The 26,412-nt window shown below is 33.1% G+C and overlaps 1 protein-coding gene across 2 annotated transcripts in view; it reads right to left on the reverse strand.

Moving 5' to 3' along the window:
* Positions 1 to 26,412, reverse strand: part of Opa1 (Opa1 mitochondrial dynamin like GTPase) — a 213,901-nt gene that overhangs the window by 102,320 nt on the left and 85,169 nt on the right. For both annotated transcript variants that reach the window (XM_072537687.1, XM_072537686.1), the window contains 2 exons: positions 13,307 to 13,468; positions 13,066 to 13,253 (listed from right to left, as the gene is read on the reverse strand). In XM_072537687.1, coding sequence (XP_072393788.1) covers positions 13,066 to 13,253; positions 13,307 to 13,468 — 350 coding nt within the window. The remainder of the gene's footprint in view (positions 1 to 13,065; positions 13,254 to 13,306; positions 13,469 to 26,412) is intronic.

Here is a 26,412-nt window from a genome sequence, read left to right on the forward strand (position 1 = left end):
TTTATTTATTTGTCTCAATTTAATTATATTTTTTGGTGAACCTCACCTTCACCTACTTCACCTGGCCGGCCGCCGCTGATTTTTGTGTAATGTAAACAATCCTACAATACTGCGAATAAGCAATTATTTATTGTACTTCAAAAAGCACAAATTGCCAAAACAACTCAATGACCGTTATAAGATAATCGAGGGCCACTAATACCAGTAGTGTGTTACAGCAGCTTAAATTTAAATATTTCTAGTGTTATCAAAATTTCTCAAGCTAGCAACGAAGTTTTAAAGTTGACTAAACAAAGGATCATGGCGGAAGAAAGCTACTGACACCACAAAATTTGAAGTAAGTGCTGAATCTTTACAAGAAAACAAAATCTTCAAAATTGGAAAGTTATTTTTGAATGCCCGAAAGCGCATGAAACAACTTCAACTTAGACAACTAACTCTAGCATAGTGATTTATTATTTTATTTTTAATTTCATTATATAAAATATATTAATAAAAATAACTAGAGGTTTACGGGATAGTAAAACATTAGTCATTATGAATATGTTGACAAGTACCAGTTGGTTTTATATTTAAATTTAATAATACATTTTGATTATAATTGCATAGATAATACATTTATGCAGTATTAAGTCTGCATGTTCTAAACCCTAAAATACAATCATCAAATATTAAATTGTTTCAGTCATATACGCTACTTAAGGGTTGTCACTCCCGAAGGTACTTTTTAAAAAGGCCCTTTTAAAGGTACAACTAACAGAGTAACAGCACTTTATTTAATATAATTACAACTGACTTTAAAATAAAAATTTACAAAACTGTGTGTTCAATGTGTCAAAACTGCTAATCGGCTGGACTATTCAACTGCAATACCGCTGACAATCGGGGTTAATATATCGTAATTTCTCCATCCCCTGAGGAAGTTTTGTGAATGATGAACAAAACTCTGTGAACTGTTTCTGAGGACTCTTGGCTTTGGTCAGGGATGTCTTCTGTTATGGTTGGATTCTGCTAATCTTTTTCTTTTTTTAGTTTGCGTAGCTTGAGAAAACCAAAAATTAAAAGGATTGCTACCAGGATATATATCGGTGGTGTCCATATGTAGCTGTGGCCCATTTGTGTTGGGAGTATGGATTGGAACCTTTCTTCTTCCTGTGATAACTTGTATAGTTCGTCTAAAGGAATTCTGTCCAATTTTAGGGGTTTGACTATTGGTTGGTTCTTCAGAATAGTGGTGGTCTTGACTTTCGGTAATGTTCTTCTTTAATTGTTGTTTTGGAATTCGTGTAAACTTAATTATTGGTTCGTAGTTCACATCCTGGCGGTAACTCAATTAGATAGGTCTCTTCGAGTACTTCTATTTCAGTGGTGGTGCAATGGGTAGATACTTTCGTAGCCTTTGGAAAAACAGCAATGTATTGTGGATCTGATACTTTTTGGATGAAACTTGTAGTGACAGTGACAGGAACACTTTGGCATTGGGAAGCATCATTGATTAACTGGAGAATTTGGATGAGGCAGTCATTAGTCTGGTTATTCTCTTGTGGAAATTTCTCAGGACAGATGAATGATTTGGATCCGCTTCTTTTGCATGGTAGATCCATATATTGAAAAAGGTCTGAGTTGTGGACTAGGTATGGACCAGGTGGAATGATTATTTTGTGATTATTAGTTGGGAGTGAGTATAAATGGAAGTATGTGAACGACTTGGAATGAAGGATGGGAAAATGTAAGATGAAAACAAGGATGTGATTCGTGTAATAACCATCAATGTCTATGATTTCATAGTATTTGGTTAAGTCTTCTTCTTGAATATAGGGAATCTATAATGCAGGGTGGTGTACAAGCATCTTTTGCACGGTCCATTTTATTTCTTCAGGTTTGATGAGACAGTTGTGTAAAGTTTTGATTCTTGCAAATGTAATTGTTGTTTGTAGAACATCCAGTATTTGTATAATTGTTTGTAAATTTAGATTTATTTGGTCAAACATATTTCGAACTTGCATATAATCATGAAAATCGAAAACGAATTGGTTCATCTCTAAGTTAATTTTGTTTGTCTCTTCAGCTATGATTTCTTGATTATGTGTAAGTAGTGAAATCGTTTGGTTAAAATTTGTCATTATTCTCTTATTGAGACTGAGTTGGCTATTGATATTGGTAATAATATTCTGTTGGTTATTTTCAAGTGATTTAATGGCGGCGTTATATCTTTCAGTATCTTCTTGATCTAGATTACCAGAAATGGATTTTATTACACTTCCCAATCCGTTTATAAGTCCTCTTTTGCTTCTGGATATTGGATATATTGTGTCTAGTTTCTCTTTTGCTGTCTGGAGGAGGTACTGTACAGTTTAATCAAAGTTTTGTAGGCTGTCAAAAGATGGTTGACTAAGTCCATTTTCTATTGCTCTGTTGGTAGTAATATACTGAGATTCTATGGATTCAATCTCTTCTGCGATGGGTTATATATGGAAATAGTGGATGAAGTCATAAGTGCTGGTCTGTATCCTCGCTTGTCCAAGTTTTACTGGGAGGATTCCTGAATTGTCCTTCAGGTTTTGAATTTAAATTTGTTGGGCTGCTACTAAGGTACATCTGTAAAGCAGTTTTAGCGCTAGTCTTTGGCTGGAATTTGATGTTCTTTTTGTGTATCGACGTATCTTGAGTGTCTATTGTTACGGGATTGTTATTTTTCACAATGCGGGAAGAAAATCTCGAAATAAGTTTGTTTCTTTTAACTGTTTTTCTAGTGTAAACTTTTGTGCTGGGTTTATAAGTTATTTGTGTTTGTCTTTTTTCATTTATTTTCTCAATCTTTTTCTGTTTGGTTTCTTGTAGCTTTTTGTTTATTTCACTGTAGATTTCTTTTGTCTTTAATCAGTGGTTCTGTGTATAGTTATTTATTAAGGCTCTATTAATATCGATGTCAAATGGATCTTGAGGATCGTAATGGCCATTTAGAATTTCGATTGGCTTTTGTTTAGTTGATGAATGAATGGAGTTGTTATATCCTAAAAGAGATATCATCGTCATCTTGTTTTGAGAGGAGTTTTATTATTCCTTCCATGTTCTCATCTACACTGTTTAATTCTTTCGTATAAATTTCGACACGGGATAAAGCATCTGCATTGGTGTTAGATTTGCCTTTTTTATATAATATTACTTTGTAGTCAAATTCCTCCAGCTTTAATCTCCATCTGACAAGCTTTGAGTTTGGGTCTTTAAGTGATAATAGCCATTGTAGTGGTCGATGGTTGGATAAAATTTTGAATTTTCGTCCGAAAAGGTATGGGCGGAAGTATTTAGTAGCTCACACAATTATTAACATCTTTTCGATAGTCGAATATTTCAGTTCAGTTTCATTTAAAGTTCTGGATGTATAGGTGATAGGTTTATCGTTTCCTATTGGACCTTGTGATAGGATGGCTCCTATAGTGAAGTTGCTTGCATCAGTCGTAAGGTTGAAGGGTTTAGTGAAGTCTGGATATTGCAGAAGTGGTTCATTAATCAATAAGCTTTTACAGGGTTTGATACAGTTTAAAAAATTTTCGGTGTGTTTAATTATTGCATCCTTTTTAAGACATATGGTAAGTGGTTTTGTAATTTTGGCAAAGTCCTTAAAGTCCTTTGGCAAAGGTTTCTATAGTAACCAAGTAATCCTAAATATCCTCGAATTTCTTTTGCTGTTTTTGGTACAGGATAGTCTATGATGGCTCTAATCTTAGTCGGGTTTGGTTTAATTCCCTCGAAGGTTACGACGTGGACTAGAAAATCGATTTCTTTCTTAAGAAATTCACATTTGCCAACTTGTATCTTAATCTTGTTTCTCTTAATCTTTCAAAAATCTTCTTAAGATTTACCATGTGTTCTTGGAGAGACGTTGAAAATACAATAATGTCGTCCATGTAGACCAGACATATTTCTCCTATAAGTCCTTTTAGTACGTTCTCTATTACTCTCTGAAATGTTGAGGGTCCATTTTTGAGTCCGAACGGCATTCTCAGGTATTCATAGTGGCCATTTTCAACGTTAAATGCAGTCTTCTGGATATCTTTTTAGGCCATTTCAATTTGATGGAATCCGCTGGCTAGATCTAGGGTTGAAAAGTATTGGAAGCGTCCTAGTTTATCCTGAATGTCTGTTATATTTGGAATTGGATATCGGTCATCGATAGTCTTCTCGTTCACCTTCCTTTCTGGATCTGGTTTCTTTGGAACGACCCAGATTGGGGATGACCAGGGTGATTGACTCGGTCTGATGATTCCTTAATCGAGGATCGAAGTGATCTGCTTACGTACTTCTTCTTTATGGCTGTGTGGATACCGATATGACTTGGTATAAACTGGAACTTCGTCTTTGATTCGTATATGGTGTTTTATTTGGTTAGTAAATGTTAAAGGATCGTCTGGATGATGAAATATCTCTGCAAACTTCCTGCACAGTCGTCTTAGGTGAGATTCTTCTTCTGTATTAAGATAATCGGTTCTAAGAGGAGGATCGACATCTCTGAAATTACTGTCTTCGCTAGGTGTGATATCTGACGTGTATATATGATATTCTTCGAGATTTATTGGTTGACTTTTAATGGGATCAGTTAATGCTACTTGGATATATTCATCGGTGTTATTGACTAGCTCGGTCCAGGCAAGTTGATTACACGCAACAGTGAGAGTTTCTCTTAGGATAGCACCTTCGATTTCTTGTCTAGGGATGACGATTGTACCTGATGTTTCCTTTACTGGCAATCTGATTTGGGTAATTGATTGGGGCTCTAGCTGGACTGTATAGAATTGGGCTTTGTTTGTGACATAGTAATTAATAGGAAGAATAGAAAAGTTTAAGATTATCGAGACCGATAAGACCGTCAAATGTCTTGTGAAATTTGAAAAGATAAAATTTTAGGTTAATATCGGAGTTAAATTCGGGAAAAATTGGAATTTCTACACAATAATCTTGTGAATGATTTTGAAAAATTGATGTAACGATAAATGGTTCATATTTAATATTATTCTTGTAGAATTTATTGGCTATATCAGGATTAAGGAAAGATTTAGTGGCTCTTGTCCTAAAATTTATTTTAATGTAAGGAAGCTCTCTTTTGTCAAAACGTTGAAAATTTATATCTTCCTCATATTCTTGGCTCTCTTGTTCATAATAAGGGTAACCTGGGTATGTGTCATTGTCTATACCTTCATCGTAATTATAATTTTCCTTTTGTTGTTCGATATTAAAGAGTTCTTCTACGGTGAATCGGTGGCTGGCTGTTTGTTGAAGGCGAAAGCTTCTTTGAGATTGGGGTCTATTCAAGCCGGTTTGGCGTGTAGATACGCTCATAGGTGTAGGTTTATATGATTGAGATGGAACTGATATATGAAAATTGGGTTGATTAGCCGTAAAATTTTGTGCATATGGAGTGATTTGATGATTTTGTTGGAATCTAGGGGTTGAAATGTCCCTCTTGGATTATTGTTGAATGGCTGTTGTTGCAAAGGCATTTGATTTGACCTAAAGAATGGCTGTGGCCATTGGGGCTTGAGCACCTCAGGCTGCCATCGTGTAGGAGCGGGTGTATAAGTTAAACTGGGTCTCTGTGTTTGTGAAGTCGTAGATGGTTTATTAGAAGATGATAAGGAATAATTATGAGTTTTTTGGAGATATCTAATGTTATTTTCTTCCTGAATATAATGGATAGTAAGAACGAGATTCGGTGTTCTCATGGATCGAATTCTTGATCCTAGGGGTTCTCTTAGGCTTGCCAAAAATGTGGTTAGAGCTTGTTGTTGGAAAAATTATTTTTTACTTCTTTTAACTTCCTCGTTTTCTGTGTGTAATTCAATATGATTTGAAATAGTATTTAAGACTCATAACTTTTTCATGAAATTGATGAGGGTTTTCGTTTGGAGCTTGATGAAGATTAACTAAATCTATAGTTAATGAGTTTTCGTTACGTTGGTCTGCAAAATTTTGGACAAGAATTGATTTTATTGAAGGCGAGTCTTTACAGCCGTATACAGAAATAGTTTCTCTAGCTCTTCCTTTAATTTTGTTCATAATTCCCCGGGTAAACATGTGATTTTGAAAATTTTCGGGATTTGTATGATCCCAGAAATGGTTTATAAGCATGGAAATAACATCAATAAAATTGTGGAGTTCATTTGGATTGCCGTCGTACGCTGGTACGATAGAAAGGTCTTTAGTAACATCAAAAATGGGTGCCATGTTAGAATTATTTGAAATGGATGCTGGTGTAATAATTATAGAAGGTATTTCAAACGAATTTGTGAACTTAAGAATATGATTATTGTCAACTAAATGTAAATCTGGTTTAATATTTTCACTAGATTCTATATTAGATACAAAAATTGTTGAAAGAGAATCGTTTATTCTAAAAGATCATATTTGTGAAATGATATTAGAATTAGAAATAAGATGAAATTTTCTTACAGGTATAGGATTATGCTTGGATGCATTCCTTTTTGGTACAAGTTTCTTTTCAGCTTTCTTCATAAATATGTTTCTGTGCCAATTTGCCTAGAATCCGTGGGTTAAACAGCTGCAGTTTTCCTGGATTTGGGTTCGGTAGCGAATAAACGTTTCAAACGACGAGGAGCTTCTGGAGACTCTCCCTCTAATCCTACTGACTGCGCCACCTAAGGGTTGTCACTCCCGAAGGTACTTTTTAAAAAGGCTCTTTTAAAGGTACAAATATCAGAGTAACAGCACTTTATTTAATATAATTACAACTGACTTTAAAATAAAAATTTACAATATTTAAAAGAAATTAATTGATGACGACGTGTCTGCAATATGTGTCGAAACTGCTGATTGGCTGGACTATTGAATTGCAATACCGCTGACAACCCGGGTTAATGTATCGTAATTCGCGGTTTGTTAAAAAATATGAATTGTGGATATTGGAAACTATTACATAAAATTATTTTTTTTTTTAATTAAAAAAATAACTTTTTTAAATAAACCTATAAATATGAAAGTTTTCCACATGGTGCAGACTTAATTGGACCATATGGGTAACTTTTTTATTTTTAGTTTTATAAAATAGTTATTCTTTATAAATAGTTCTAAATGGTCTAAAACGTAAAATACAATCAACAGATATTAAAGTTTTTTCAGTCATATATACGCGGTATGCACGGTTTTTTTTTGAGAACAGTTCTAGTAGAGAGACAGTGATGTCGATTTAAATCCGCTTCGTAAAAAAACTTAATAAGACGAGTACATCAATCGCCAAATTAGTACAGAGTATTCATACAGTGAGTGAAAGTGAAATGGAGTATACGAACAACGAGATTATTGCATTATTATTCTAACCTAGTTATTCAAAATATCTTTAAAATTATTAACAGGTGGCATCGTCAATAAAACCAATCCAGTTTTTATCACTGATAAGAAGTCAAGGTCCGATTGGTCGGCTAGCTTTTGCCTTCTTTCCGAAGTGCTAATTACACAGTGATTAAGGTGACGAATAAAATACAGAGTTGGTTTTAGACTGAAATATTAACAACACATTTTATATTAAATCGTATTATTAATTAAATTATTATTAGTTGTTATTATATTATTATATCATTCTTATAGTCTTCTAAGAATTCACCTAAATTCAAGTTCCCAATTGAACTAAAAGAGCGACATCTTAACGTAATTCCCAATAAAAACCAAGTAATGGTGTTAAATAAGTAAAGACAAAAGTAAATAAAATACAATAAATAGATATAAAAACGAAACGACAAGCGAGGTAGAAACCGACGAAGGGAATAAACGGAAAATAGGAAGACAAAATTATAGCTTTAAAGGAAGCAAATAAACAAAGAGATCGCCACAAAAATGAAAGAACTGATGGGGAAAAATGAAGAAATGATAAACGAAATAAAGCAAGTGAGGAAGGAAAATTCCGAAAACAATAAGAAACTAATGGAGATGAGGCAAGAGAATCAGAACTTTAAAAGAGCAGTAAAGAAACTATAGGAAAGAATCGAACACATGAGAGAAATGCAGTTAGAAGAAAAACCTGATATTAGGATGAAAACTTAACGATAGAAACATAAGAGTAGGAATGTGTGACCATATAATAGACAATAGACCAATAAGAGACAGTGATCATATATTGACAATAAGCACACTAAGCAAGAAATTCCCAAAGAAAAGAAAAACAACGGAAAAAATACCAGGTAGAGCAGCTCCAAGATAAAGAGGTAGCAAAAGGAATAGCGGAAGAAATAAACAAGAGATTGGGAATAATCACGATGGGAAACCTAGAACAATAATGGGAAGAAATACAAACAGCCATGACACAAGCGGCATACATTAGCATTTGAAAAGCAGAAAAATAAAAGAGAGAACACTGGTTTGATAAGGACTGCATAAAAATCCTAGCGCAACGGAATAACGCAAAAATGGAAAATATTAGAAGTAATACAGAAAAGAGTAAAGAGCATTACAAAACCAAAAGGACAGAAACTAAACGATTATGCAGACAAAAGAAGAGAAAATTACTGGAAAAAAAAAACTAGAAATAATAGACGACAACTATGTTTAAAAAAAAGTCAAAAATTTTGCAGAAATAAAGATAATATGTTACTTTGAGACAATCCAGAAAAAGTAAACAGATGGGCAGAGTATTTCAATGAATTATTAAAGGATAAAGGCCAAACAGGAACAGAAATAAAACAATGAACACAAGAAGAAACAGAACAACAATAAACACAAGAACCAATAGAGCAGGAGGTAATAGAAGTAATAAGAGACTTAAAATTAATAAAACTGCAGAAGAAAGTTGAGTGCCAGCACAAATAGTAAAAGTATGACGAGACATACTTTAGCAAAAGATAGCTCGACTTATTATAAAAATTTGGGAAAACGAAATTTGGGAAAAATTCGGGAGCTCTGGAACACTTCACTTATCTGCTCAATTCACAAGAAAGATGATAAAACTGTCTGTGAAAATTACAGAGCAATCGCACTATTAAGAGTAGTATATAAAGTATTAGCAAAAATTATACGAAGTAGAATAAAAACCAACGAAACAGAGCTAATAGGAGACTACCAGGCTAGTTTCAGATAGGGAAGAACAACAACCGATTAAATTTTTATGCTTAAGTTATTACAAAATAACAGTTATCAATAAAACCAAGACTCCATCTCACGAAACGGACTATACGAAGTTAGAGATCACTAGGAATATCAGAGAAACTGATACCATTACTTCAAATGACACTAATACAATCAATAAAGTTATGATAGAAGGAAGTCTTTCAAATCCGCTTAACGTCAATAGAGGATTAAAACAAGGAGATCCCCTGTCAACAGACTTATTTAACCTAGTACTAGAAAAAATAATTAGAGCAGTCAAGATCCATACAAGTGGCACGATTCTTAACAAGAGACAACAATGTATAGGTTTCGCAGATGACTTGGTATTTCTGATACGTTCAAGAATAGAATGTTTACAAAATTTGAAGAAGAAGCTAAAAAAATATGGCCTGACTACAAATTAAGAAAAAATCAAGTATATGGAAATGAGAGGGGAAACGGTAACGAAGAGGCAGAGTATAAATTTAAGAAGTTAATAGAATTTGAGTACCTTGGAGTAAAAGTTACAAATAGAGGAGGCGAAGAGATAGAAACAGATAAGCGGTTGTTGAAAGGCAGCAAAGTAGTAGCATCATTAAATGCCTGTTGAAGGCAAAAAACGTGTCCAGGGCAGCCAAGATTCGAACTTATGAAACAATAGTGAGACTAACAGTATTGTATATATATGTGAAACTTGGACAACGAATCAAAAAGAAGAAAAGTTAGAGATTTGGGAGAGGAAGATCCTGAAAAAAGTTTTTGACGGTATAAAGGAAGCTAATGGGAAATGGCGCACAAGAACAAACCAGGAGCTAATGGAGATTTATAAGAGACTCAAAATAACGCAGAAAATCAGAGCATAGAGAATTATATGGTTGGGACATGTTTTACGAATGCCAAAAGAAAGAAACGTAATAAGAGTCCTGCAAGCAGTAGAACAAGGGACGAAAAGGACGAAGAGGGAGACCACGAAGGCAGTGGTTTGATGCCGCCTGGACCGACAAAAAACCTGTCAAGACTAGTCATAGTTTTTTACAAATCGCGTATATGACTGAAAATATATAATATTTGATGATTGTATTAGATTTTAAAACATTCAGAATTTTTTATAAAAAATAACATTGTTTCATAAAACTAAAAATAAAAAAGTTTCCCATATGGTGCCGACTTAATTGAACACCCTGTATATTAAAATGCCTTTGAAAAATGAAGTTTTGAATTATTTAATTAATAACTTTTCAGTAAAAACATATTCAAAACCGAATCATATCATATTGATTAATTAAAAACTTAGTAAAGCATCCTAAGAGGAACAAGTTGGTTATACATAATCACAAAGTTTAAAATATAAACTAATAAAGTAGAAATAACAAACAATTGTTATGTTGAATTAAAAATAAAACAGCAAAAGTATAAAAATCAATAAAATAATTAAAAAAAAAGAGCATGGCAATTGGGGAGTGCCAACAGAAGTGAATACTTCTTATACCGTGTTATTACTATATAGGTTACTGCTTATTACTGAATTGTTAATATTTTTATAATAACACTACACATCTAAGTTCTTTAAAATTAAAAAAAAAATCTTTTTTTTTCTTAAAAAATTTTGTTTAATGATTTAAGTAATTTTCAAAATTTGCCTACAAAATGAATTGATCATATACATTTTTGTTATTATCTTGTATTTATGCTTTATTATTATAGTATATCATTATATTCTAAATAGAATCATAACGAATGGAGGGGTATATTAATTAAATTTCATTAAAAGCTTTCAATTTGTAAACACTTATTTTCTAAATTTCTAAAATAAACTTGTGTTTATTTTAATTAATTTTAGTTAATTTTATTTAATTGTATTTAAATTTAATTTACTTTACTTTTTTATACAATTTTATTAATTTTTTAATTAATTTTTATATATAAATACATATATGTATATATATATATATATATATATATATATATATATATATATATATATATATATATATATATGTATATATATATATATATATGTGTATATATATATATATATATATATATTATATATATATATATATATATATATATATATATATATATATATATTTTAATTTTATACATTTTCTTATATTTTTTTATAATTTTATTTGATTTGATTTGATTTGATTTTATTTAATTGCATTGAATTCTATTTAGTTTAATTTAATTTAATGTCTATATTTTTTTATACTATTTATACTATATAATATATAATTTGTATAATTTTATTTAAGTTTATATAATCTTATTTAATTTTATGTAATTGTATTTAATTTTATTCAAATTTTATTTAATTTTATTGAATTCTATATAATCTTATTTAAGTTTATTTAATTTTGTTTAATTTTATTTAATATATTTTATTTTATTTGACACAAATATTTTAAAATAAAAATTAGCCAAATCGAATCGGTCATTCTCGACTTGTTATAAAAAAATATAAAAAATGTTGTGACATATTGTATGGTTCCGAAAATAATTCAACCAATGAATCGACTATACTATAAAATTGTACCATTAAGAGATGCCATTAGTATATATCACCCTTATATCGCATTAAAACAATGTCGCGTAAAATAAATCGTTTTGACAGCTTTCAACAACTTTCAAGATGATATTTAAAAATAGATTAGATAGTGTAATTTCTACTATTCTCGGTGAAACACAAAACTTAGACAAAAGAAAATTCTTAATACTGCATACTGCAATTTTTGGCGATACACCAACTGATGCGGAAATAGAATTATTCTACAAAAAAATTAATCAAGAAATTGCAACCTTTAACGATATTAAGGATTATCTTCAGGCGAAGTATATGTTTTTTAAAGAGACCGAATTACAAATTTTAGAAATGTTTAAAGCGTTAGATCTGAAAACTAAAGGTTACATTACGGCTAGAGATTGCATTGAGGCTTGGAAAACAACAAAAATACCATTTTCACTAGAAAATTTAATGGACTGTTTTGATGCAGCAGTAACAGAAGGAAACATAGATTTTTTTTCTTTTAAAAAATTGTATCTGGAGTATAAATAAAAATGCTTTTTAGACTAATATGGCTTTTAAAATATACAAACAACTTTGTCTTATAAACTATCATCTATCTTTTTTGTAGCGCTTAAATTTATCGAATTTCCAATTTAATCATGAACGCACTTTGGCTTTATTGTGGATAGAATCACAACTGCCGTTAGGACTTCTTTTATACTTTTCTATTATGTAGTCCAGCTGTATCACACAGTATTTAGCAACACAAAGGTGTTCTTTTAGATAATGCCTTTGAATTTGCACTTTTTGTAGTTGATATTCTTTGTGACATATTTTTCAGTTTAGATTCGTTTAGATAATCACTGAGTGCCATTAACTATACCTATAATTCAGATGCGTCAGAGCAAAATAATATCCATAGATTCGTATAAAAGTGCCATAAACCTGAGAGCAACTAAAGGATGCCCCCAAGGGGGTGTCTTGCCACCAACATTATGGAATACAGTTGTTGACGACCTGACTCATAGCCAAGAAATCTGGGTCCAGTATTTCGCAGACTACACTGTACTAGTGACTAGGGGAAATTTCCCAGTACTGTTGAGGATCAAATGCGGTATGCCCTTCATCACATACAGAACTGGTGTCTGAAATCTTCCAAAACCAAATTAGTAGCGTTCACTAATTTACTGGACTGAGTGAGCTGAAATTATTTGGGAAGGAACTAGAAAGAACCAATGAGGTCAAGTATGTATTATGATATATAGTCAAGTATATATTAGTATGTATGTGTATTACCACAGGACTTATTAGAGTTTAATAAAAAAAAAACTACATCGCATAAACTCGCATAAACTACAGATTAGTCTATCTTTTTGGTAGGGTATAAAATATTTGACAATAATCCAAAAATACAGGTATTCATTATTTAAATTATGCATTTTTGGTTATTCTCTTTAGTACAATACCTGCTGATCCTGTTTGGGCAGCTGGAATATAAATATTTTCAAAAACATGAGGTGACACTTTTTCCCAAATATTTTGTAACAAAGTCTCTTCCCAGTGTTTCGGACTAACTTGAGATAAATTAACAATTTCATCCAAAATTTCGGTTCTAGCTCTTTCAAAAAGTTCGTCCCTGTCTTGTTCACGAAGTCTAAAATAACTCAAATTGAATATATTAATTATGTACAGAAAAATGCACTTTACCTTGGGAAATTATTTTTCCATTCTGTTTCTAAATTAAATCGCCTTGCCTTAAATGAGTCTGCTTGTTGTTCAACCGTCTCTTTAACCATCTTCCAGAAACAATCAGCAACTGCAAGACTTAAATTTCTCGTTGTAACTTGTGTTGACTTTACCACTCCATCTCTAAAAATAGCAAAACAGATACAAATTATGTATAATTCATTTAATAATCATATTATGTTTATCTTCAGAACATATTATGTTATGAAAAGAACGTTCTGTTGCTTAGCATGAATAACTGGAACCATAACTGCGATGTATTCAGTGGCTTCCATTCATATTCTCCCATTGAATACAAATTTTCAGTGATTTTAATAACGTCATTTGCAGATTTTAAAGGAGTCGATTGATTTCTCAGAATCACCTGTTACTCTATTATTTTTTTTATTTAGATTAAAACCAGCTATTACGTATCATCTCAATTTATTTAAATGCTCATACTTAAACGCCAATAGACCATATAAATAAAACTTAAACGTGAAACTAGAATAATACATGCTTAATAAATATATACTAGGATACATTGAAATATTCTTCGCCAACTATAGAATCAACAAAAGAGAAAGTCAAAGTATTGTACTGTTCAACATACTCTCCTCTTCATTGGATACTTTATTACGACTAACCTACAAGGCCTCTAGACCTTATAAAAAATTTATGTTCCTCTGAAAATCAGACCTCCACAGGTTTAGTCCATTCTAATTTGCAAGACGTTTAAGACTTTTCTTTAATTGTGAAGAGACACCATAATCAAAGGGAGACAGATCTAGCAAATAAGGGGCTGTTCGAGTACTTCGAACCTCAAATCACGAAATGTGTACACATGCGACATGCAGTTTACATGCAAAAACAAAAATACCTATGCACAACTTTCCGAGTCTTCTCTTCATAATTCTTCTAACACAGCCTAAGAAGTTTGCATATTTTTCAAAAAGGGCCCTATGAACTTAATGGTTCTACCCTTGCACGCTTCTGATCAATGTTTCAATGCCTCAGATATTCGTTTTAGCTCAACTTAATAGTATTATAAAATCATAAAGACATTTAGAGCTGCTGTCAATAAAGTCAATAAAGTCTTCTAAAGCTCTGGAGAGATTAGGAAATGCCGAAAGGTCTTAATCTCGATGAAGGAAAAATCCGAATCTGCACCTCCACGCGGTAGAAGACGGGCAACATCAATTTTGATGGCTAACGCAGATAGGGACCGAGTGATTGCCGGTCCCTATCTGCAGTCCCCCACTTACCGACCAACGGCTCCGGGCGGACGAGTTGGTAGGTGGTAGGGCACTCTTTTGTCCTGGGGCTGAGAAACCGACCCCAAAGGCGGAAGAATCAATGGTTTGGTCAACGGCATAAGAATATAGAAGGCAACGAGAAACCACTATATTAAAGATCCCTATAGATATCTCTAGTACAATTATAATGGCTGTACAACTCAATAAAAAGTCGCATACTGATCATGGACATCGGAGACCAAGATCCGGCAAGAGAGGTCATTCCCATGACCACAGGGCCTCTCAGGTCGTTAATATGCAAAATCCCTGTGAAATACCCAATAAAACACCTTTAAGAAAAGTCCACACGAATTGTCTGAAGAGGATATCCACTTGGAACGTTAGGACGATGGCTCAATCAGGAAAAATCCAATGCGCAATTAAAGAAATGGAACGCATGAAAATAGAAATAATGGGCATAAGTGAAATGAGGTGGCTGACTCAAGTTGTTGTGATATAGAAGACTACAGAGTATACTATTCAGGATCAGAAAATGGTAAATATGAGAATGGGGTTGGAATTATCACGCATAAAAGTATAGCCAAACAAGTCAACAACTTCATACCAGTGAACGATAGAATCCTCCTGTTACAAATAAATACGTCACCGGTGAACACAAACATCATACAAGTCTATGCACCCACAGCAGACCATAGTGATGAAGAAATATCAGAATTCTACGAACAAATAAGCAACCTTATAAGAGATATACCGAGACACGAACTCCTTATAATCATGGGAGATTTCAATGCAAAAATAGGTAACGGAAAAGAAGGGCAACATATTGGTCCACATGGATTAGGAGAGAGAAATCAACGCGGAGAAACAATGAGTATCTTTGCAGCTGAGCATGACTTAATCGTGCTAAACACATTTTACAAACTACCGCCTAGACGCCTGTATACATGGAAATCACCTAGAGACAACGGAGAAGACGTTATTATTAGAAATCAAATAGACTATATGCTTGTTAACAAAAGATATCGAAATAGTTTCAACAGTATTAAAACCTACCCAGGCGCTGATATTCAATCTGACCACAATCCTTTAGTGGGCGTGTATAGAACTAAGTTAAAGAAAATACGCGGAAAAACTGCAAAAAAACATGACATGAGAAAACTGAAATGTAGCGAAGTAAAAGAAATAGTCAGCAAAACATTAAATAGAAAATTTAAAGAAATCGATAATACAACGGAAAGCACAGAAGATAAGATAGAATCCCTTAAGAAAACAATAGACGACATTAAAGACAATTTTATGAAGAACGAAGAAGGTAAGAATAAGACATGGATGACGACAGAGATTCTGCAACTAATGGAAGAAAGAAGGAAAAACAAGAACGATAACTCCATGTATAAAACATTACAGCGAGAGATACAGAGAAAGATCAGAGAAGCCAAACAGAAAGAACTGGAGAAAAAATGCCAAGAAATCGAAATTCTCCAAAGTAAATACGACGACTTCAACGTGCATAAGAAGGTAAGAGAAATTACAGGTAAATGTAAAAACAGAAGAATAAGTAAACTTGTTAATGACAATGGAGAGATAATCGTGGACAAAGAGAGTATCAATGATAACTGGAAAAATTACATAAGAAATTTATTTTTTGATGAGAGAGAGAACCAGCCCCCAATACCTACGGAAACAGGACCGCCTATACTAGTGGCAGAAATAAGAGCAGCCATAATATCACTAAAAGAAGGTAGAGCTCCAGGACCAGACGAAGTACAATCTGAATTTCTTAAACTTCTTGATGATGAATCTTTAACAGTACTATGTAAAATCTTCAATAATATCTATGACACAGGCAATATCCCAAAAGATTGGCTACTTTCAGAATTTATTACCTTACCAAAGAAACAGGGAGCAAAAAAGTGCGGAGAATATAGGCTAATAAGTCTAATGAGCCATACATTAAAACTTTTTCTTAAAATTATACATCGTAGAATATACAAGCTATGCGAAGAGAGAATACAAGACACACAGTTTGGATTCATGAAAGGCGTAGGTACAAGAGATGCACTGTTTAGTCTACAAGTATTATTTCAAAGATGCAGAGATATGACTTGCGATATTTACACCTGCTTTGTGGACTACCAAAAAGCATTTAATACAGTTCAACACCAAAAAATGATGGATATTCTAACAAAAGCCCAAATGGATGATAAAGATCGGCGTATAATACAAAATTTATACTGGAACCAATCAGCCACAATAAGAACGAATTTTGGAGGTGAACCAACGGAAATGATCCAGATTCTACGAGGCATTAGACAAGGTTGTATACTTTCACCTATATTATTTAATCTATATTCAGAGGAAATATTTAGTGAAGCCTTGGAAAAATGCGAACATGGAATACTTCTAAATGGAGAACGCCTAAACAACATCCGTTATGCAGATGACACCGTTATTTTTGCAGACAGTTTGAACAGTTTACAGCAACTAATAAACAAAGTAAATGAAGTAAGTGAAAGATTTGGACTTCAAGTAAATATAACAAAAACTAAATTTATGATCATCAGCAAAAATAAAGTTAGAGACGCTCAACTACTTATCAATAATACACCAGTGGACCGAGTAAAACAGTATAACTATCTTGGAACAACAGTAAATGAACAATGGGATCACTCACAGAAAATAAAATGTAGAATAGAGAAGGCTAGGAGTGCATTCAATAACATGGTCAAACTCTTTAAAAGCCACAATCTTAATCTGGAGATAAAAGTAAGGCTCCTACGATGTTATATCTTCTGAATATTGTATTACGGAGTTGAATCCTGGACACTAACTGAAGCAATGGAAAAAAAACTTGAAGCCTTCGAGATGTGGCTGTACAGGCGAATTCTAAGGATATCATGGACAGACAAGATAACCAACGAGACCGTATTACGAAGAGTGGGCAAAGAAAGAGAGGTGATGTATACCATTAAAAGGAGAAAGTTGGAATATCTCGGACATATAATGAGAAACAGCACTAAATACAGATTACTGAAGATAATCCTACAGGGTAAAGTATTCGGAAAGCGAGGAATTGGGAGAAGGAGAATATCATGGTTGAAGAACCTGAGGAAATGGTTCTCCACAACAACAACGAATCTATTTAAAGCATCAGTCAATAAAATAATTATAGCCAGAATGATTGCCAATATTCGGAACGAATAGGCACTGAAAGAAGAAGAAGAAGAAGTCAATAAAGTCACAAACACTGGTCTAACCGATCAGTCTTTATTTTAAATGTAAAATTTACTCTTGCTAAGCTTGAAGTCCAATTTTTCAAGGGCGCATACGAAGGTCATTAATATCCAAGGGTATTAGCATATCTTGGTAAATCATTTTCACAATTTAGGTTGACATCCCATTTTTTCAAATTTTATGGTCTGAATTTTTGACGTGAAACTTTACACTGACACTTCTAATGAGTTATTCTTCGTTGCAATTGCAACGCAATATTTTCATTATCCATGGAATCGGTCTAGACTAACTAGATATATATATATATATATATATATATATATATATATATATATATATATATATATAGAAGGCTCAGAGGCCTTCTTTAAGTCAATAAATCAAAATTTGTCTTTTAGTTAAACTATTTTCTTCTATAGTGCCCTATGACATCTCGTATGTTCTTGTGTAGTGCGCTTTTAGTAGTTGCCTTGCTTGTTTTTTATATTTAAATATATTCGTTATATTTGTTCCTTTCATTTGATATGCCGCATGTTAGGATTCGACAGTTGTTTATTTTGTATTCAGTCAGAAGCCTTCTTTAAAATAAATCAAAATTTATCTTCCCTTCCCTTTCATTTAAAGTATCACACGCTTAAGCAAAAGTAGCAATGCGACAATGTGTTTTTTCTGTCTCAACATATTCGCCACCCCTCTCCTTTCGAATGATGTATCAAACGACACGATCCGACGAACTATTCTACCCACACCTAAAAAAGCTCAAAAAATGAGCAGAATGAACCTTAGCATTTTCTTATGAGATTTTACATGGGAAATGAAGCAGAAGCGGTATAGCAGCGTTTTTACAGGTATAGCTTTTACTTAATGTTATTTAATAATTGTTATTTAATTTTACGTAATTATCTTGATTTAATTTGATTTAATTCTATTTACCTTTATTTAAACTTATTTAGGTTTAATTTTATTTTATTTTGATAAAGTGTTGACGTGTTGACGAAGTGTTTGTTTATTTTACACAATGACATACCATGCGGTCCATATGTATGGAATAAATTCACTTTTGGCGTTATTATGTAATATCTGAAAAAAAAACTGAAACAGGTCGATTTTTATTCTTAAATTGACAATTTACAGTATGAAAATATTATCACCTTCCAGCACCCCTAGAAAATTTTAAATAACCAAGGGGGTCGTGTGGCACCTTGGTAGACAGGGATTTTAGTCCCCTATTCAGAAATATAAAGTTTTTTAAGTTTGGTGCAAACATAACTGAGAAAATTGATTTTTAATATGTAAAATTTTGATAATGTCTCTATCACAAAACTTTAGTTTGAATGAAGAGAATATTATGCCACATATTTAGAATGTATTTTTCAATGTAATTTTCAATTAAATTAAATGTTCAAAATGACCACCATTCACTTCTTGACAATAACCGATGCGATTTTGGAATTCTCGTACAACATTTTGTTCCGTTATCCTAACTTTGAAATCAGCAATACTGTTTGGCCTATTAAAATATACTTTCGATTTTAAATATCCCAATAAGAAATAATCGGGAGTAGTCAAATCGGGGGATCTAGCCGGCCATTCGATCGTTCCACGTCTTCCAATCCACCTATTGGAAAAAACCTCGTTTAAATAATTTCTTACTATACGTGCAAAATGCGGAAGAGCTCTGTCTTGTTAGTAGTAAATAGATCGATCTATCTCATTTGGATGATTGACATCAGGAAAAAATCTTCGTAATGCGGGTATTAAAAAGTTAATCAAACAATCTAGATAAACCTCACCATCAACTGTGCCCTCAAAAAAAAATAAGGACCAATAATTTTATAATTTTATTATTATTGATACCAGCCCAAATGTTAATTTTTTTAGGATATTGCGTGTCTCACACACCAAGTGAGGATTTTCTCTGAGTTTGTAAACCGTTGCATTTAAATGAAACGTCGCTTCATCATAAAAAACTATTTTGTTTATGAACTGAAAATCTGGGTTCATTCTGTCCATCATTATTTTTTCACAGAATTCTTCCCTTCTATCGAGATTATCTTCATTTAACTCCTGAACCAACTGAACTTTCTAAAGGTGATATTTTTCTTTATGCAAAACTCTCAAAATAGATGATTTACTTACATCATTGACGGCAACCAGTTTTCGAGTTGTCATATGCGGATTTTCCTCAATCTCTAGAAGTACATCTAACTTTTTTTCATCAGTAAATTTAACATTTCTACCTGGTTTTTCAATATTTTTTACATGTCCAGTCTAACAAAGCTTCTTTTCAATTTTTCTAACTCTAGACTGCGAAACTTGTTGACCAGGGTATTTATTATTAAACATTTCACAAACCTCCTTTTGAATTCTTGTTTTATTACCAAAACCAATCATAATTAAAATGTCTATTCTTTGAGTCTCGGACAAACGAGCCATAATTAATTTTAATACGCGCACAAATATTATACTGACGTCTTTTAGTAACTTTAAATACCTAAATGACAGCAGCCTACTAGATTCATATCAATTGTTTATTTGGCTTTTTGACTAGTATTTTATTATCTTCAAAGTTTTTTCCCTAATGTTTAGCAGAACAGATACGAAAATACCTGATTATTTTTAAAGTATATTTTAATAGACCAGGCAATATTGCTGATTTAAAAGTTAGGATAACGGAAGAAGCTAACAAAATAACCTCCAAGGTCATACAAAATATTGTACGAGAATTCCAAAATCGCCTCGGTTATTGTCAAGAAGTGAATAATGGTGGTCAACATTTTTAATTTAATTGTAAAAATCAATTTTCTCAGTTATGACTGCACAAACTCAAAAAACTTTATACTGCTGAACAGAGGACTAAAATTCCTTTCTAACAAGGTGCCACACGACCCCCTTTGTTATTTAAAATTTTCGAGGGGGTTCTTATAATTAAAAGGGGGTGCTGGAAGGGGATAATATTTTCACACTGTAAATTGTCAATTTAAGAATAAAAATCGATCTGTTTCAGGTTTTTTTCAGATAGTACATAATAACGCTAAAAATGAATTTATTCCATACATATGGACCGCACGGTATAATAAATATCATCCAGTTATAAATATATATTGTATCTCATAGATCTTACCTTACAATTACAGTAACCTATATTTTTAGCAATTTCGCGAAAAAATTAATTACTGTGAAGTAGTAAATCATTAATTTGTAGAATGAATTAGCAATAAATCAACCAGATTGTTTCAAGAACAAAATATGATTGAAATGTCAAATGTTAGTATTTCAGATTTCTTTCCTGGCTGGCGCCATTACCTTACTGGACAAACAGTGTGACTTGTCAACATAGCCTTTTATATTGTCCCCTCTTTAATGACAGAGTAGAGGTTACACAAAGAATGGCTCGGGCTTTAGTCTGGCAAAGGTCTCTTGATCGGGGTAGTATTCGCAAGAATAGGAAAAAAGCAAGAAATATTATAATTGTATCTACGTCAATATTTGATAACTTGAAATAAAGCAAATAAGTGATTTTTACGCCTTGAGAATACGTAAACATGAAGTTACTAAATGTTTGATCGTGATCACCTCCAATATGCATATAGAATTTATCATAAATATAACCTACATGTAAAACAAATTGTTCGTAATTTATACGTATATATTATACCGTAGTTTTATACTCATAATATTTCGTTCGGTTGGAGTTAAAGTAAACAACCATAAATAAGTAAAGTCACCGAGCTGGAGTCATAAATCAACTCCTAACGATTTAGGTAAAAATGTCGGTACTCACACTTGAATAATCTGTATTGTACTTAGTCGGCAACAAGTAGGCACAGGTAATGACGTCTTTTGTAGAACAGTCTCAATAATAAATGCACTTGACGCGTTGCCCTTGCAACAGGTACATTGGTACTACTCAAGCGGTATGGATGATTCAGGTACAGTAACGAACCACGGCGGCTTCAATCCGCAATCTCGCAAAATGATGTAGGCAGAACGAAAAGGGAAGAAACAGAAGCAGAAGAACAAGAAGAGCACGTAAAAGTACAGGTAGTAGTAAATACAGGTAGTAGTAAATATAGTAGTAAATACAGGTAGTAGTAAATATAGTAGCAAATCAGGTAGTAGTAAATACGGCAAACAGAAGTGACTTCGTGTCCTCGAATTGGAAGACGTCTGTTTGACAAAAGAGAAAATAGTTATAGACAAATAGTAATATAGGAAGCACTGTATGAAGATATATGGATAATGGTGAATTGAAAATACACTTACCGCCGTTTGATGAAGAGAAACCGCTTGCCACAGGAACCAACTCGGAAATGAGCTCGAATTCTGATTTTAGACAAGGATAAAAAGAGTGAGAGTATTGGCCGAAGAGTGCCACGCGAAAATGATACTTAAATGACAAGGCTAGTGTGGTCGTATTTGTAACCTAACCACTTTCTCTCTCGACAGGAAAGATTATTTCATCTAAAACAAACATCTCCGTTTTTCTTAGAAGGTAAGCCGGGTACTCGACAATTGAAACTAATTTCTTTGATAAGAGGAAGGGTTTCTATTTAACAAATGAAAGATAAATAAAGCAGGGAAATTTGGCGAACTACTTCGTTGTTAAAAAAAAGGCATGACAAATCGCTCGTTGCCTTTGGGTTATTTTTAAGGTCTCTAGCAAAATATATAGACATAAGTGGTGTGAAAATAATTTTCTAAGGGGTATAATTTAAAGAAATTGTAAACATGCTTCAATATAGATAGATATTGAAGTTATCATCTTACACTTACTTTAGTGTTACAAGGAGGCTGTGCTACTTTCAATTGTTTTTACTATGTCATTTCTATTTATTAATGTCAAAGATGTTTATTATTATTGTGATTGTGTCAATCACTGACAATTGAAAGATGTCGTTGAGTACAGAAATTGTGGTATCTATTGTTGCTCTTATTCCGGACGAAAGAAGTCAAGTTTCCGTAGCTGAAACATACGACGTTTCACGCAGTACAGGTCCCCAAAGAAGAACTATTTATCGAGAGGACAGTTTTATAGTGTTCTCAGTACTAAGAAATCGTAATTCAACTGTTAAAGAGGTTAGAAACAGTCATGAAGATGTCATAAACATAAATGTTAGTAAACAAACGGTAAGAAGACGGTTAAATGAGGCTAATCTGAATGCTAGAGCACCCGTTATAGGACTCGAACTTTCAAGGGAACATCGTGTAGCCAGATTACATTTTGCTAGGGAGCATCGCGATTGGAATGCAAACGACTTAAATGTTATGTTTACCGATGAGTCCAGATTTTGTCTACGTTTCCAGATGGTCGCAGAAGAGTCTGGAGAAGAAACGGTGAACGATATGCCGATTGCACTTTTAGCCCTAAAGTAAGTTTTCAAGGAGGTTTAGTTATGGTGTGGTATCTCTTCGGAGGCGCGTACAGTATTGTACGTTGTCCCTAGGGGATCTCTGACCGCTGATAAGTACGTAAATGAGATACTGCAAAGTTATGTTGTTCCAAATGCACCATATATTGGAGAAAACTTAACACCGATGCATAACAATGCGCGCCCTTATGCCGCCCGCATTGTCAGAGAATATTTAAAAAAAGTTAATATTACCCATATGGCATGGCCAGCGCCTAGTCCCGATTTAAATTGTAGCATTTTCATTTCACCCCGTATATAATAAAACACCGAAAAAGATTTTTAATCTTTTTGCGACTATGAGATTGATAATATAAACATTTTTAGTCTGTTTATAATTTTACGCTGGAAATAAAAATGAATCTTTCCACTTAGGTTGGTGGGAAAATGTATGCTGACAAGAGAATGATTTTGGGAGGATGGGATCGTCTGCGAGAGCAGTCGATTTCATTGTTAAAGTCATGACGAATATTTTGTCATGGGGAATTCGTTAGTGTAGCAGTCAAGAGAACTAATTGGGGTCTGAACGAGGAAACATCCTCAATTCGATGAGTGTTGGTCAGAAAAAGGTGATTTAATCTCGAAATGCTATTTGACTGTCTTTGTAAAGTGAGATAATTACCGGTTTGTTGCTGTATTCCTTGTCAAGGGATTTGAGGTTAAACTCAATGTAATGTTTGTTGATAAATTTGGATATTTTTATTTGTAATAACTGTGTAGGTAAAATAAAAATAAATATTTAATGTTTCTCTTTCGGAGTTTAAAATTATTTCTTTTAAAAAGATCTTCACTCTTAAAATTTTTTAGGAAAGAAAAACCTTTCTAAGTACAAAGAGGGTTCTTTTAAACGGCGTCTTATTAAATAGTTTAGGAATCTTCTTGTGTAGTGTTGCCCAAGACATCTCTGTAAGTATTTTTTTTATTTCTTTTTTGTAGTTATTCCTCACAGTCTTCCCCAAATAAAGAAATCCTTATCCACGACTCAGCTCTCCAACCAAGAGACGAGTGGCCGTTCGCAAACATTTCAATTTATTTGCTTACCGAATCTCCAAGCCCAGTAATTGTTCAGTCCCCCCTTTCAAATATAAGCCCTATAAGCAAAATATAAATTGTTACAAAATCCGATCGAGCATGTTTGGGACAGGCTTGGTAAAAGTATTCTAAGCCGGGTACCTGCTCCTCTTACCTTAGATCAACTCAAAGTGGCCCTTTTAGAGGAATGGGAAGCAATTCCACAAAATGAAATTTTAAAATTAAAAAAAACAGGAACACGCGCGATCTTTCTTTTTTGTCCCATAACTTTTTCCACGATTATATAGGTATAGGCATTGTTTCACAGGAAAAAAATATATCTTTCCTCTTCAAAATTACATTTGGTAAAAGTATTTAGTATTTACAGTACTCAGATACCATTTTTCAAAGTTTGCCATTCACACCATTTTTTGGCCATTTCCTCTATTTTTTCGCATTGTTCTATATGTTTTTCTTAGCAGCTTTAGGTATATGCAGTGGTACATTTAGTTAAAAAAAAATCAATCACCTTTAAAATGGTCTACAGTAGAAGGTTATAAGAATAATTTAAGCACGATATGGTTCTTAATTTTTTAATTAAAAAAATATATCTTTCCTCTTCAGAATTACATTTGGTAAAAGTATTTAGTATTTACAGTACTCAGATACTATTTTTCAAAGTTCGCCATTCACACCATTTTTTGGCCATATCCTCTATTTTTTCGCATTGTTCTATATCTTTTTCTTAGCAGTTTTAGGTATATGCAGTGGTACATTTAGTTAAAAAAATCAATCACCTTTAAAATGGTCTACAGTAGAAGGTTCTAAGAATAATTTAAGCACGATATGGTTCTTAATTTTTTTTTAATTTTAACGGTTTTTGCTAACTTTTATAGCTATTTTTTAAATTTCTCCTTATAACTTTTTTCTTTTACATTTAGGTATCTGCATTACCAAATAAAAAAGAAAGCTTATTTTCTGTACTCTAAAACATTCTAGGATTAACGGTAACCAAGTTATGGTTCGTCAAATTGTGATATGCACTTGTAACGATTTGTATATACAGTAGAGTCCTGCTAATAGAACTTCGGTAATCCAAAAATCCGCTTAATCCGAAACCAAATTTACTAATTTAAATATGCAATTACTCTAAGAACCACTACTTCTCGTCTCAAAAACATGGTATCCACTGGCGTGGCAACAGCTACGTAGCGTAGCGCTAGATCAAAAGCAACGTCTCTATGGGTTACCCGATGTTCGCTGTTGACATCTTCTTCCCGATCACTTTAATCAGAGGCCCGTTTCATCAGCATTATATATTTGCTTAGGTGAGTAGTTTTCCGCATCAATCATAAAAGCAAATTAACTTACATATACAAACGCGGCAGCCTCATCAGAGGACAATATCTCTCCAGTAATGGTCAGCTGGCGTATGCCGTGACGCTTTTTGAAACGATCAAGCCAACCTGTACCAGCAGCGAACGTTTCGTCACCATTCGTTAGCCTATGTAAGTTTAAAGATGTTTCCTTAATAAGGGGCCCATTAATCGGGGTTCTCTTTTCCATCTCTTGAGAAAACCACAAAAACAAAGCTTTGTCGAGCTTTTCTAGTGGAGTAGTTAAGACGTAGAGTTGAGTAGTTTGTCGAGATTCTCTACACTTACTTGAAGTTGTTGTGCAAAACTGTTCTATTTTTGATCGATTTCTTTTCCAATCAGTGATCGTGGAGTTTCTAATTCCATACTCAAATGCTAATTTAGACGCACTCTCGCCATTGTCCAAACGTTTCAACACCTTAAGTTTTTCCTTTAAGGTGCACGAATTGTGTTTTCGTTTTGAAGCTATATTGTGCAGTGTAGGGATAAAAATATAGTACAGTTCTTACGATTCTCTTGCTCAACACAATAAATAAAATATTATTATAGTATCTTCTTCTTATTATGGTGCCTATCCGTTACGGATGTTGGACACTAACATGGCTATTCTGACTTTGTTGACTGCTGCCCTGAAAAGTCCGGTAGTGGTTAAGTTAAACCATTTTCGCAGGTTATGCAGCCAGGATATTCTTGCCCATGCACTTTACCTTGAAGTATGGTCCGAAGTAGGTTGTATCGTTGTTCATTGCGCATTATATGGCCCAGGTATTCTAGTTTGCGACGTTTTATAGTTATGACTA

Source organism: Diabrotica undecimpunctata, chromosome 7 (assembly GCF_040954645.1).
Source record: "Diabrotica undecimpunctata isolate CICGRU chromosome 7, icDiaUnde3, whole genome shotgun sequence".
NCBI classification, from domain to species: Eukaryota; Metazoa; Arthropoda; class Insecta; order Coleoptera; family Chrysomelidae; genus Diabrotica; species Diabrotica undecimpunctata.